Source organism: Dermochelys coriacea, chromosome 17 (genome assembly GCF_009764565.3).
Source record: "Dermochelys coriacea isolate rDerCor1 chromosome 17, rDerCor1.pri.v4, whole genome shotgun sequence".
Lineage (NCBI taxonomy): Eukaryota > Metazoa > Chordata > Testudines > Dermochelyidae > Dermochelys > Dermochelys coriacea.
Window position 1 is genome coordinate 12,404,376 of NC_050084.1, and position 15,485 is coordinate 12,419,860.

General features: G+C 45.8%; 1 protein-coding gene across 1 annotated transcript in view; it reads right to left on the bottom strand.

Annotated features, from left to right (window-relative positions):
• The window catches only part of SMTNL2 (smoothelin like 2), a 44,242-nt gene extending 41,215 nt beyond the window's left edge, over positions 1–3,027 (bottom strand). Inside the window, exon 1 of the mRNA XM_038376070.2 lies at positions 2,033–3,027. Within this exon, the coding sequence (XP_038231998.1) occupies positions 2,033–2,437 (405 nt within the window). The 5' untranslated portion in view covers positions 2,438–3,027. The remainder of the gene's footprint in view (positions 1–2,032) is intronic.
• Positions 3,028–15,485: the final 12,458 nt, after the last annotated feature.

The window sequence follows — 15,485 nt, forward strand, 5'->3', positions numbered from 1 at the left end:
GGCGTGGGGTTAACTCAGGCGGCTCCGGTGAGCAGCGCCCCGGGGGTGCTAAGGCAGGCTTCCTACCTGTTCTGGCACCGTGGACCATGCTGCACCCCAGAAGCGGCCAGCAGCAGGTCCGGCTCCTAGGCAGAAGTGTGCAAGTGGCTCCGTGTGGCTCTTGCCCGCAGGCACCATCCCCCGAGCTCCCATTGGCTGGTTCCTAGCCAATGGGAGTGCGGAGCCGGTGCTCAGGGTGGGGGCAGCATGCAGAGCCCTGTGGCCCCCCAACCTAGGAACTGGACCTGCTGCTGGCTGCTTCTGGGGCGCAGCACAGTGTCAGAACAGGTAGGGACTAGCCTGCCTTAACTGGGCAGCACCGCCAATGGGACTTTTAACAGCCCAATCGGTGGTGCTGACCAGAGCCACCGCAACCCAGTGCCTTCCATTCCATGACCCAGTACTGGGTCTGTGACCCGTAGTTTGAAAACCACTGCTCTAGTCTATAAGCAAATCTCCACTACCTGCAACAAGAGATTTCCCCTAAGGATTGAGGAAAGTCTGACAATGCATTTTGGGAGTAGCTGTAGCAACTGCCCAAGTGAGCTTGTCAGACCTTTGTGAAAGCATGAAATGAGTTGTTTCATTCTTAGTGTTCAAAAACTTGCAGTGAGACTGTGAAGAGTGAGCAAATCTTCTTAGGGCGATGCCTTTGGAAGATTGCAACAAATGAAACTGCCTCGTAAAACAATCTTGGCTCAACTCAGTCCAGTACAGTCACTTGATATCCAGATTACCCTACAGATCTCTCTGCATGAGGCAATGACGCTGACACTTGCCCATGGTAAAGATCTTTAAAAAGCTCTCAACTGTTCCCAGCCAAAGGCCCTTTAAATAGGGTTAGCACTCACTCAAACATTGATCCAGAGCCTCAGTTACCTTAGAACAGTTTTGTGCTTCTCCACTACCTTAAACTACCTTCCCTAGCACCCCTGCATAATCTATTGGGCATAAGGTGATCCTTGTGGCTGACATGGGGGCCCTGGTTGGGTGGGAAAGGTGTTCATTGTCTGACTGCGACCTCCAGGTGGTAGGGGCTGCACCTGGCCCTCTGTTCTTTGTACTGTAATAAACAATTTGTCTGGGTATCATGTTTCGGGCAGAGTTTCTGCTCAACTCTGTGGGGTTTCCCTGTACCAAGCTACAGACCAATGTAGCCCTGAGAAAGCACTTTTATCTGCTCTTGCAAGTTTATGACCTTGGAATGACAGCATAAAAGCCTTATCTTCTAGGGCCCATTCTCAGAGGCATACCACTATCCTGTGGGGGGGGGGAGGTGAGGGGGGTGCCTAGGGATTCCCTCTTCTGGAGAACACTAAATCACCCCTGGCAGGGAGGAATTCTATTGTTGCTCATAAACAGACTCCTGAAGAGAGGGCTTCATTTTGCCTTTGGAGCACACCAAAGGGCGCGCACAATTTCCTTGGGCAACGATTCCTCTGGACCCAAGCTCAAGGTCCTTAGATATATAGCCGTAACTCTCCCAACTTCTCTCCTCATTCATACAACCCTCTTTGACCCAAGGGGCCTGATTCAATGGAGTTATGCCAATTTATACCCTCTGGGGACCTGGCCCCCATACATAAAGACTAATGATTTTGTTTTAAAACCATTTAAGGAAGGAAACTAGCAGAGACAAAAACAATCCTTAGATGTGCTCCTGTTCAGAGAGACATCAGACAGTAACATCATCAGATTTCAAACAGGCTGTTTGAACTATCTTTGATCTGTCCTTGCCAGTTGATTTTGTTAAAGGGAGTGAAATTTCCGTTCCGTTCACAAACTGGCCAGGTCTATCAAATGTTCTGTTCAAAACAAGTGGAGGGGGATGTTGAGATTTTTTTTAAATGCCTGGATTAGTCCCTCCTGTGCACCGGTGCTCCCCAGTTGGGGGTAGGTGCCCCAGCCACCCCTGTCTCCCAAGCACCCTGCAATGCCCAACTACCCCCAAGGGGGCGCCCCCGCACAGCTCCCCGCTCCCAGCAGTGCTTACCTGGCTCTTGCCGGTCATGGATAAGGTGGCATGGCTGGAGAACCTGGCCCGCCTTGCGCCAGCCCCTGGAGAGCTGGGCCCCCCGGCTGCCCCGCACTCCGCAGCCCAGCTGTCTGGCAGCCCCGCCGACCTGCTGAGGGCTTCCACCTGCCTGGCCAGGCGCTCCACCTGCGCGCGCAGCCGCTGGTTCTCCTGCTGTAGCTCGGCGACGGTGCGGGCCAGCGGGCTGGCGACGCGCAGTACCTCGTCCACTTGCCGGTCCACCCCTTGCTTGAAGACCTGGATGTCCACGTGGATCTCCCGCACGGCGCCCCGCAGCGTGTCCTCGTAGCGCCCCAGTGCCTCGCACACGCTCTGCGCGTCCTGGCTGCTGAGGTCCGCGATGTCGCTGGCCACCGTGTCCATGTTGGGGTGCTGGGGACTCTTGCCGGGCTCCGGGCAAACTCCCAGCCAGCGAGGGTGGGGGCTGCGAACGCAGGACACCCCACTCCAAAGCTGGAGGGTCCTGGCACTGGTTCCTGAGATCTCCCTGACACAGTTTAGGAAGGCAGCAAGCCGGTCCCTGGTATCAAAAAGGTTGAGAAACACAGGGCTATGGAAAGCCCCCAGCCCCTGCTCCAGGGCAACCTCCTGCCTGGGGCACTCGCACGCTCACTTCCCCGGGCTCCAGCTGGCTCTGTGCATTCTCCCCGCTCCGGGGGTGCACTAGGCAACTCTGGCAGCTCTGCACAGAAAAGCCAATGAGGGAGGGCGAAGTTGGGGGAGCCCTAGCCAGGAGCGAGAGCAAAGTTGGCTGAGCAGCGGGGCTGGCTGTGCGTGTCTCTCTCCAGCTCTTCCAAGGAGGCGATGCAATTTCAGGAGGGGACAGTGCAAAGGGGTGGGAAGGGGGGCTGGCTTGTTCGCAGCTGCCAGAGGCTGCTTGGCTCTGTCAACAGCTCTTGGAGGAGCCGTGCAGCTGCAAGGGAGATGCTCTGGGGTGGGAGGGGACAAGGGGGGGGAGAGGCAGGGTGGGGAGGGAGGATCAGAAGGGAAAGGCTATGGGTGGGACGGGAACTGTGGGAGGAGGTGGCTGGAATGAGTGGGAGCCAGGGGAGAGGACTGAGCAGGGGGGTCGCATATCTGGTCTTTCCTGTGTTGCTTGGATGCTCCTGCCAAAGTAAACATTCCTTATCGCTCCCTGGGGGAGCCTGGAGGCAAAGGGAGAGGGGACTGGATTCTGGGAGAGTAAAGGCACACACACTCTCCCACACAACTTATACACGGGCATGTACGTGGCACTCACATAGACCTGCTCCCACCCAGACACAGCTGCACACGTGCGGCGCTCCCCTCGCCACTTGCTCTCACACGCCTACCAGTGCACAGCCAGGGAGACTCTCGGTATGGCAGGCCACGCAGGTGTTTCCCAGAGATCCAGGTTTCTGGCAGAGGAAGGTGTGATCTACAGAGACACACACATGTTTGCATTTATTTATGGTATTGACTCATTACCGTAGCTGGCCTTAACCTTCAACCCCCACTGATTTCTCTTTCCTCCTTGATCTGTGTTAACACCCCCTTTTCCTCTCCCATCTGTGGGAAGAAGTGGCCCAGTTAGCAGCTCTGAGTCAACCCTACAAGCAAATGCCAATGGCCTATAAGACAATAGATGTTTTCTTGCCATAGAAAGGGGTCAGCGCTCAACAGTTGTCCCCTGACAGGCAGCAGCAGCTCTAAGACTGTGGAGTCCAGAATGAGCTGCAAACTCGGTTAAATACTGACGCGATGTATGCCCAAGCACGTAAACCAGGGCAGATCTGGGGCTATACTAGGCCAGGTTTATTCCTGGGGCGACCCCTGCAAAGCCACTCCAGTTAGGAGCCAGCTTTAAACATGGGCTCATCACAGCATTGCCATCTGTCAGATTTAAGATTCTTTTTGTTTTTCTCCAAGCCCCCAGCTGCAGGAATTAGGATATTCACTGGGACATCAGCTTTCATTTATTTAAAGGGAAAAGCTTGACAGCATGACCTCTATATGCGCCAAATAAAAAGGAAGTAAATAAAAAGAATCCCCCGTTCATTTTTAAAATCTCATGATTTTTATGCCAGTTCTTGGGATTTGGGGGGGAGTTGGTCAGAATATTTTTTTTTCATTGAAAATTTGAAGTTTCAATAAAAATAAAAAATAAAATTCTTTCAGCCCAAACCTGAAAATTATAATTTTGGAGGCATTGCGTTTTCCATCAAAAAATTTTAAAAAATTAAAAGGAAAAAAACCCACCCTTTATGAAAAATTTCATTCAGTTGAAAGCTCAATTTTCAGTCAAAAAAAAAGTTTTGATAGAAATTTTCCAACAAGCCCTAAGCAGTACATATCTGTTCCAAGAAGAAAAGGAGTACTTGTGGCACCTTAGAGACTAACAAATTTATTAGAGCATAAGCTTTCGTGAGCTACAGCTCACTTCATCGGATGCATTTTAGCTGTAGCTCACGAAAGCTTATGCTCTAATAAATTTGTTAGTCTCTAAGGTGCCACAAGTACTCCTTTTCTTTTTGAGAATACAGACTAACACGGCTGCTACTCTGAAACCTGTTCCAAGAAAATCCACTTCTTTTGGTGTGTCTGGACCCAGACAAGTAAAGAATAATTACATCATAATGTTATTTATAAAACCACTTCTCTCCTTGTTCATGCATGTGGAACATTGCACAATTCAGTAAATACAGCAATGTGGAGGAAGGGCCTCCCTGATTTTGGAAGAAATTAAAATCCAGTCTCAAAGTCTTTCTCTCTCTCTCAGGATGAGGGACACTTGCTGTTTGTTCCAGACATTTAAAATCATGCCCAGCACTTGTTTTTGTTTTTGTTTTTGTTTGAAATCTCCCTATTCCAAGTCATCGCAGCTGGTTGCAGCCCTGGGAATGGAGCAGCCGCCACAAACAATGACAAAGCCAGCATTGAACTGATAATATAAAAAACAAACACAAGAATGAAAAAAATAAACCAAGGGACAGCATTACCGGGGGAAGAAGACAGACACACTTTGTCTGAAAGCTTCAAGGCTGCCTAAGGGATTTAGATGCCTGAGTCCCATCAAGGACTTGGTGTCCAAATCTCCTAGGCAACTTGGACAATCCTCTCTCGCTCTGAGTTTTGTTCTTTCTGCCTGTGCCTCTTTTTTTAAGTCATGCCTGAAAATAAGATTTTTTTTAAAAAATCGAATAATGTAGGTCGTCTTTTCGTGCCTTAGCCAAAGCCCCCGAAGTCCATGGGAGGGCAGCCACACACTCTTGTCCTTAGTTGTTTGTGCTCTACCTCTTAGGATCAAGCCTAGATTAGAGAGGAGCAAACAATGTCCAAGAGCAGCAGTACCATGCCATCTTGTTAGAACAAAAACCACTTGGCTTGTTTCTTCTCTCCAAATGAGACACTTCTGGAAATCTGTCCAGTACAATGAAATCAACCTTTTTTTTCCTGCCAGCATCAGACAGGCCTTCACCTATACTGGACTTTTCACCAGGTTTTGGAACCATGGTGAAATACAGTTCCAGCCGAAATGGTTTCTCGCATGACTTGGCTGACCAGCGTGGTTGGGGACCAAACCATTTTAAAAGTGTGAGCTGTATTTAGAACTGGGCTTCTAATCACAGTGTGGAAATTACTTTGCCCCATCCACACTGGCCAAGCAAACCGATACCCAAAATGATTTAGTCAGAATTGTCTCTCCAGCCTTATGAAAAATACTGTGGTGATCCCAAACACCGCAGTTTACATGACCACCATGATTTGGATTGTTTGGACTATTACTGTAGAATGGTGGTGTGTTTTGTGTAAGGATTTTGCAGCATTTCTAAATCACCTAGCACTATAGCATCCAGGCATTAGTGCGATTCCAATACATGCTTTAAATACCCAGTGTAGCTGGAGCTTTGGGGCATGTTCTGGCTCAAAGAGAGGTTACGCTCTGAAAAGTGACTCTGCAAATGGCATTGTGGGCCTTACTGCATCTCAGTGAGTTCCAGATCAAATGTATTCAGCTTTCAGTTTTCACATAAAAAGGTCTGGTTTTAATAACTGCCAGCCCAGCAAACTCCAGCTGGGCTCTGAGAATCAAGTCGTTCCATCTTGCACATCTTCAGTGGTGACAAAGATATTGCAAGCCCAATTATGCCCTCCCTGACATCTGGCCAAACCCATTGCATTCAGTGGTCTTGCAAAGGAGTTCCTGACTGTAACCCGCACACAGTTCCGTCCCTGCTGCATGAAGTGGAATGTTACTAGTATTTGTTTCTGGTAGTGCCCATGATGTGCTAGCGCTGTACAACCCTGCGTCTGCACCTGGAAAGCTTACACAAAAATGGATTGAACCTGCAGCTCAACACTCCCTGGGACCAAGACCTCAATTTATTTCTGTCACTTCAGGTTGTAGTGCTAATAATGTGATAATATTGCCTGCAAAACTGCTTCTGTGCACTCCAATAATCAGTGCATCAATGGTAAGGGGACTTACCCACATTCAGGTGGAATTTTTAATTCAATTTTAATATTTTGGCAACTATGGGGCACCTTTAGGAAGCCTGAGTTTTCTTAGAACCCAATCCTGTAAGCCTTTCAGGTGACTCACCCTTATTCATGCAAGTAACATGCATGCAAATAATCCCATTGCAAATAGACCTGCTCCCATAAGGATTATTTGTCCGAGCATTGCAAGTTGCCTGAGGTTTTCCCTAATGTTTGACAGGAGAGTTCATCAGATTTAAATATATTTTCCCCCTGATAATTTCTTTCATCAGTCGATCCATATTGTATTTCAACTACTATTACACCTTCAGAGCTGGACTATCATTTTTTAAGTATAGAATGTAAACACTTCCACGAAGTTCATAAGAATCCTGCTTAGATCCTTTAAAAAAAAAATCTGTCTCATTTGATTGGGAGACAGGAAAGAACACTATATTACCTAATCTATTAAATGTTCCAACAGTTATTTCATGTTAAAGCTTACTGCCAAATTTTTTATGCGTGCATGTGTTTTTGTAACAACCTATAGAGCTATTTTGGCACATCTATGCTGACCCGTTGCCATATTTTTTTCCCAGTGTTTGGAATCTTTGATATCAACAGGGCTAGCATACAACAATATTAAACAAAAATAGATTTATTTGCAGCTATAAAGCTTTAAAAATTTCTCCTTGAGGTTTGAGAGTGAAAATCTGGCACATCCCGCCCCCAAGGCATGAGCTCATCCAAATTAAACTTAATCCAATCAATTAACTTCTACCCTTGTAAATGCTGTCAGTAAATGTAAATCCAAATGCTATCAATTGACTTACATTCTTGGGTTATTTGCGAGCACGGATAGAGAATGATAAAATAGCCTTTTATTCAATCAACAGTGTAACATAGAGCTAAAACAAGTATGAAGTCAGTGTTAGCTGGCAAGAAGAAATTCTGCAGTGATTCAGATGTTCCCTTTAAAACTGAAATTTGAGTTTGGGATCTGTGGAAAGAAAAAAAGTTGATTGTTATGGGTTCTGTGTGCTCACTCTTTAGTTCCAGTTCCTGCAGAGTAACTGCTTTTCATAATATTTGGATACCGTATTTGGCATTTTGGATACATATTTGATGAGGGTGTAATTTGGTCCATAAGCATTCATAGCATACATTGCAATGTGTAGGGCAGGGTCAGCTGGGGGAAGATATACATGAGGCAGATTACAATGCCCAAGCACAACAAAGTAGTTTTTGGGGGGATTTCAGACACCAGTCGATCCTTCTGTTTCTGGGCCAGGTCCTCAGCAGCATGTGTAAACTGGTACAGTATAGATCCATCCAATCCAGTGGCCGTACATGTTTACCAACTACTCTGAGCGTAATTGGAGTACGTGTTGGACTTGATTCCTGTCTGACGCTTGTTTTATACCAGCCTAACTCCTGTGATTTTAACAGAGATAGTCCTAATTTACTCTGGGTGTAAGGAGAGGAGAATCAGGCCTTTTCTTTTAAGGTAGCTTAATCCAATGCCCCCTACATGAGTTTCTTCTGCTCAGGGGCTGGGAAACTCTGCAAGGTGAAATTTGCTCTCTGTTCTCCTCTCAGAGGGGCAGGGTGGGGAATGGAAAAATCTCAGCCGCTGCAACTACTGGTTTGTTTTTATTGTGATCGAGGCAGCACAACACAGGGTTAAAAAGGAGGCTCCCAGCCTTTGTTACAGATCTCCACACACTGCCAATCTGTTTTCACTCACAAGATTTACGTCAGTGTGTGCAGTGACATCATGTTGTTTATCTCCCTTGGAATAGGCTGCAGTGCCACAGGGGGCCTTCCAAGTTCCTCTTCTCCTTTCTTTTCATCTCCAGAGTCAGTCTTTGCTGCTATAGTCCCAGCATCTCTTCTGAGCAACCCTAGCAGTCATCAGACTGTGTAAGGCCCTGATTCTTTAAGGGGCTCCAAGCAGGCAGACACCAGCAGACCTGCAGGGAGCTGCTTGCTGGATCAAGATCTAGATTTGTACCAAAAGTGCATATAGTAACTGGCTTGGATTGGGCTGGGGGCGGGGAGATGTCTACTTGTCAGCTATTTCACCCAGTTAATAGAGGTTGCGTGACTTTAACTCAGGACATAATTTTGCCACAATTATCTATTACAGTCTGGGCCAGATTCTGCACAGAGCTACAATAATGTAATTAACTCCGGAGTGACTTCCCTGACTTCCATGACTTGCTCCAGGTTACAGCTGAGATGAGAATGTGGTCCTGGTCTCGTGTTACTAAGGTAACCTTTGAGAAGACTGTCTGCTACAATTGTATCTGGCCATAACTATTGTAATTCAAGGCTAGTTGGGTTTAAAGTAGAAAGTATGGTTGATCTGAAGTTGGTGGAGTTGCAGTCACTTACCCCAGTGGTCAGGTTAGCCTCGAGGGCCTGACTAGCCCACTCTCAAATCAGGAGTAACTCCATGAAGTCAATGGCATTACAGTAGCGTCAAACTGATTTCAGAGAAGAATCAGGCCCCAAGAATCTAACAGAGAGGTGTAATCTGCTGTCTTGAGCACAGGACTCTGGGTTAGAACAAAGCCTGTCTCTGCTGCCCTGTTGCTGTAGGATCTTGGGAAAGTCATTTAAACCCCGTGCCTCAGTTTCCCCCTTTTAAACTGAGGTTAATTATACTGACTTGGCATTTAGTGGTACTGGGGGAATTCATTAGTTATTGGGCCAGATCCTCAGCTAGTTTAAGTGGGCTCCACTGAAGTCAATGAAGCTACGTTGATGTACCAGCTGAGGCTCTGACCCAGTAAGAGTCAGCTGGTTTGAGGCATTGCATTATCCAGTCCTGCAGGGGTTTAAGTACTCTTGACATTGGTTCTTTAAGTTAGCACGGTACTGGAAGGATGACAGGTTATTTTGCAATTAGTTCACAAAGGCATCTTTTGTTGCCCTCAATATTATTCAAATCTTAACATGATACATCTGATAATGTAATATTATCCAGCTACTCCCATTAATTTCTTAAAACCCAAATATATACTCGTTTTTTAAAATAGTTTGAGAGGGAGGGAGAAAGGAAGGAAGGAAGGGGTAGGGCTCTCCTGGGAATGGCAGTACCATCTGTACTGAAGGATTCTTACGCAGCATTGTCCTGTCCTCTAACTTCTGTGTTTTTGCAAAACGTCCACATCAGCACAATTGGTTTTCCCCACAAAATCCCAGAAAATGAGATTTGTAGGGTCCATAATGATATGAAGACAATATTTATAACAACTGGAAGAGTGGAAAGAGGCTTAGACAATGAGTAGCCCAAGTTCCAGTCTCCTGTTCCTAGAAAACCCCAAACTTTGAGCTGAATATTAGGTCCAGTCTATACACAGTTTTGGTACTGATATAACTAAAGTTTAGGAGTGCGTGGTTTTTATTATTGAATTTTACCAATGTAGTTAAATTGCTATAATCCCTAGTGGAGATGCAGTTATGTCACTCTAAACGCGCCTTATACCGAGATAGCTTATTCCCCTTCCCATCTAGGAATGAGCTATATCTTTATACAGGGATAGCTGGGTCCACACTAGGGAGGGGTTGTACCACTTTACTATACCTGTTGATAGTTAAAGCAGGACAGTTCAGGAAACTTTTGATTCGAAATAGCTAAAACCAAGAGTTCAGGGAAGTTCTGATTGTTTTCTCCCAAAATAATCATGCTGAGCTTTAGTCTCATGTACTCTACAGCCACTTTACGCTGCTCTAGTGTGCCGCAGAGAAAAGAGGCCTTAAAGAGTATGTCTTCCCTGCAGAGTTAACTCAGGTGGCAGGGAACAGGGCTAGCTTAACCCAGCTGTGAGTAGCCACACTGCAAAGCCCTACCGGAGTTACTGGAACCTTCATGTTGCTGTGCTTACTCATATGTGTCCCTAGGCTTCTGGGGGCCCATCTGTCCCTTGGTTCTTAACACTGCAGTAAGCTGAGCTGCTCTATGATTCTGTCTCAGTGAGCTCTGGGAGAGCTTGTCTGTCTTTTTGGGCATGTGGGGGAATTGTGGGAAGGTGTTGGAGGATTGTCAGCACTTCTGTGATTTAATCTGTATCTTCATTGCAAAGTGGGAGGGTTACCTGCCCAAGTGAAAGCAGAACCCAGACTCTAAACCAACCAGCAGGACCAGCTAGCTAAGGTTAAAAGCACCACCTAGGTAAGAGGGTTTTGTGTGCAAATGGGAGAGTGGGGTTGGGGCAAATAAGAGCCTGCGTTAACTCTGCATTGAAGACGTACCCAACCCAAGTGTAATTGTACTTACCGAACCCCTTCTTACTACCATAGTAATGTAAAGTGACGTCAGCGTAAAGGAGAATCTGGTCTACTGAGCATGGTGGCCTGAACCCAGGCTGGGAAGCTGAGTTCTAAGATTGACTCCGACGACGTTTGTGACTTGGGTAAGTCACTTGTCTTCTCTGTGTTAGCTTCCCCACCACTAATTGTGGATAAAGGCACCTGCCTACCAGTACTTCAGGGATGTTGCAAAGACTGAGGGACTGATCGCGCTGACATGAAGAAATGGGTGTGTCAACACTGGTCTCAAAATCAGGTTCTAACTGACTAATGTTTGCAAAGCACTTTGAGGCCGGAGTAATAAGAACTATTCCTGTACGTGCTGCAGGATTGGGTCAGAAAAGTGCCTGATCTAAAACTCAGCAAAGTCAATCCAAACGCTCCCATCGATTTCAGTGGGCTTTGGATCAGGCCTAGGAATGAGACATGGCGACTATAATGTCACTGCTGCCCTAACAACAGAAGCAGTGCCAGGATTTGTCCCGGTACGCATGATGGCTATGCACACAGGAGAAGGTATTTACAGTAGGTTGCCATGTACATTGAAAGTTTAAAGTTAGTTTGTCCTGCAGACAGACACATTCCATGAAGCCCCTGCAACAAGCTGTCCTCTAAATAGAATATTTACAACAGGCCACACTGCAGTTGCCTTAATCCAGAAATGCTCGGCAGCCTTGTGAAATCTTCAGCCTTGTAAAATATATAAATATGTGATTTATGCCTCTGGTCTCGTCCCATACTGGGAATTAGACTTCCAGGCTCTTTTTCCCCCTTTCTTACAAAAAAAAAAAAAGAGACAAGAGATGATACAGATGGGGAGCACAAGGAAATAATGAGATATTAATATTGGTCAGTGGTCTAAGAGCACTAATTAATTAGTAAGTTGTGTCACACTGGAAAATGATTGTGAGGAGGCAGATGAGCTGACATGATGCTGACTATGATTATTGGTCAGTATAGCCCAAGGCAAATTATGTTCAGTATTACATCAGCTAATCATAACTAAGCCTAATCTACCCTGAGCAGTGAGCTAACTCGATTCTTCAAGATAGTGTTTGAACAGGATACTGGTTTATAAAAACTCCCATTAGTTTCAGTGGGGTAGGATTGGACCCAATAGCAACTGTGAGTGCTCACTTTTCTAGTCAGATCACTGATCAGAAACACCAGCAAGGGATATGTACATTCTCCCATTCCAGTGCCACCTGAGAGATGTGGTTTCCTCCAAACAATCAATATTCCTTAGGCCCAACTTTTCCAATTATTTCCAGTGCAAACAGAGCTACTTCCTTTTGGATCTGATTTGGTGGAATGTCTTGCATTCCTGCCAGCTGTGTAGATAGATATCTGCTTTGGCAGTTATCCTCTGCATTTCTGAGTGTCTTCAGATAGTTATGGACACAGCCCATTTCACAATTCCTGCAACATGTATAGTACACGAGTAACCCATCCCTGCCACTGTATAATTCGATCTAGTGTTGGGATGCACTAGAGGGCAAAGGATAATGCTGTCTTATCAGACATTTGAAACTAGAATGGACAAAACGCTAGAAAACAGACTGGAGGAAACTATCCTGCCCTGACACAGAGATTGAACTAAAAAACCTCTTAACTAAAAGGTCTTCAGTAGCATCTGTGATTCTGCAGTTCATCATGTAAATCCCTTCTCTGGCTTCTTCTTGAGACCCTCTGTTTTTGCTTTCAAGACTGTGCCCAGTTTAGCACCCCTCTTACCTCTCTCAACTCTCATTTCTTACACAAGTAATCCAGGGCCACACTGTCCACTGTTCTATGGTGATGCATTCTTCTTGTCCTCCGTGGAAGCCTTGAAAGCGTTTGTGGCTTAACCAACAAGAACCTTTATTTATTATATCTAGATGGTTCGCCAAACTCAGAACTCTCCAGACAATTAGGAGGTCTGGCAGCTCATGGGGAAAACATGTTACCCCACAGGAAATGTTGAGCATTTCTTTACTCCATGCTCATTTATTAGCATGTCAAACAGGAGATTTGACCTTTTGCAAAACTCTAAAACAGCATGAGCTTGAAATGGTGTAGGATGTGATGATTGGATTTTTAACTTTTCTCGTTCATCTTCCAACCTTTTCCTTCTCTAAGGCCTGCTTTTCACTTGAAAGTTAGCTATAACCATGTCAGGTAGGGGCATAATTTCTTACCAAAACAGTTAAGTCGGTAAAAGCCCCCAGTGGATGCAGTTATACCTGCTTAAAGATGCCTTTTGCTGATGTAGTTGTCCTCCTTCCTGCTTGGAAATAGCTACGCTGGTAGAAAGCACCTCCTTTATACCAATATAACTGAAGCTACACTATGCGGCGCTGCACGGCTTTAACAATATTGGTATAATTAAAGTGGTACAGCTTTCCCATGTAGCCAAGGCATGATTTCTTGTACACAGTATTGTTAGTGGAACATGCTGCACATGAGGGTAGAGGACTCCCATCTCCAGAGCCATCTGTCAGGCACCTTTCACCAGCACTAAATGCACTACAAAACAAGAAAGAAGCCTCCTATTGGGGTAGAAACATAGAAATGTAGGGCTGGAAGGGACCTTGAGAGAGCATCTAATCCAGCCTCGATACTGAGGCAGGACCTAGTAAGCCAGGACCATGATGAACTTCTTTGGAAACCCCCCAGAGTTTTCACCATCTGTAGGTACATCTGGTTCAAAGGGTTTTTGTACAAACAAATGTGCCACCCAACACACAAGCTCATCTAACTACAGAATCAGAGAGGGGCCTGAACCGAAGCCTCATTTCTGAACCTCCAAACTTTGAGGTATTCAATTTCAGGGTCTGGATCTGCTTGTGGTGGGTTGGACCAAAACGAACAAATATCTCCAAGTCTCAGTTTGGTTTCCTGAATGACCCCAGCAAGACCTAGTCTGAGTAAGAGCGTCAAGCTGCCTTTGTGGAATGGATTTTAATCAGATATTTCTACAGCAGGCAATTGTTAGGAATTTATCCAGGCATACATGCTATTAGTCAGATATTCTGCTTTCTGTGATTTTTCTGCTGAGTCTTTCCTTGTTTTACGATAAAGGGCAAATCACCACAACTGCAGAAGAGATGATGACAGTCAACTACTTACAGTACCATGTTGCTCTGCACTTTACAACAGGTAGAGATTAATTATAAAAACAATGAGGTCACTAGTGTTGTCAGACTTGAAAGCTCTGCAAACTGTATCATTTATAATTAATAGGCGACTAACTCCTAGGCTTTTGTAAATATGTACTTTTGGGTGATATCATTTTACCCTCCTGAGGTTTGCTCTTATCTTTTCCTGCCAGAACATTACATACGCTAGCCAAGAATTATGAGAAGTATGATCCTTAGAATTTCTAGATAATGGTTTAGGTGCAAAAAGTTCCCAGGTTATACAGAGAAGCTCTTGCTTATTTTCAGTTCTGTTACATTTCTAGGGAGGGGAGCTCTAGAAAGAACAGGGGCCCGGATTCCCATTTACACTCAGGACTTTTTAGAATGCTCTGACAGTGTATAGAGGCCTTAAATTGCATTCACACTCACTCTAAGTCTCCTTTACATAGTCAGAGCAGAGGAAAGGGACCGTGGTGTAAATGAAAAGCAGGCCAAGTATGTATTATTTCTTCTCGAATGACAACCTATTGGAGGAAGAAACAATAAAACAAATTTAGGGCTACCGTACCGTAACAACTTCCAAGAGGATGTACAAGCCCCATGCTATAGTAACACATCCCTGAGACCTTCCAGCTCTCACTATATTGCACAGCTCGGTCGCTTAGAACTATCATGGGGGAACAGAGGTAGAACTCCGAATCCGCAGCTCAAAAAGCAGAAGCCGCTGCTAAGCTAAGCTACTGGAGAATCTCCAGGAGGGTTTAGCACTAAGGAAGTTATGAGACAAAGGTGAGCAGGTCAAATGTCAGCAGGCAGAGAGGACAATGGTGTATGGTTTTGGAAGCTGTAGGGTTGCAATTACTATTTAATGCACCTAGAGGCCCCAATACAGGAGCCATATCCACCCGTAGTAGAAGACATTCCCTGTCCCCTAAAGATGACAATCTATCGACAAGACAGGCAAAGGCTGGGAGAAAAGAAATATTATTATCCCCATTTAATGGCTGAGTTGAGGCCCAAAGCTGTTAAAGAGCAGGTTTTCAGAAGTGCCCAAGGAGGTTATTGCACTTTGAGGCTCTCCCCCGTGTGTGACCTTTGGCACATCACACAGGAGCCTGTGCAAGAGCCAGGCACTGAATGCAGATCTCCCAAATCCCAGCCCAGTTCATTCTAGTTGAACTGGCCTTGTGAATTGGACAAGATGTTGCATATGATAAATAGGAATTTGATGTAAACACCACTTCACTGCAAAAACTTGGGATGTGGAGGGGCATCACTGAGATCGGGGATCTGACCCTAAGCTCCCAAATAGAATTGCCCTTTAAAAAAAAATAATAGCTACCAGGAGAGGAGGCATGAGCCACACAGTGGCTTTTTGTGGCTGTAACACAATATGTGACTGGAGTATTGTCATTCCCATAGGACAGGGAGTGTCGCTCCTTCACTCCTTCCTAAGTGGCCATCAGTCTGAATGGTGCCAAATTCTTGCTTGCACCTTCACAGCTTGGCTAGGTGGGTGGCTACTGCTGCTTGAG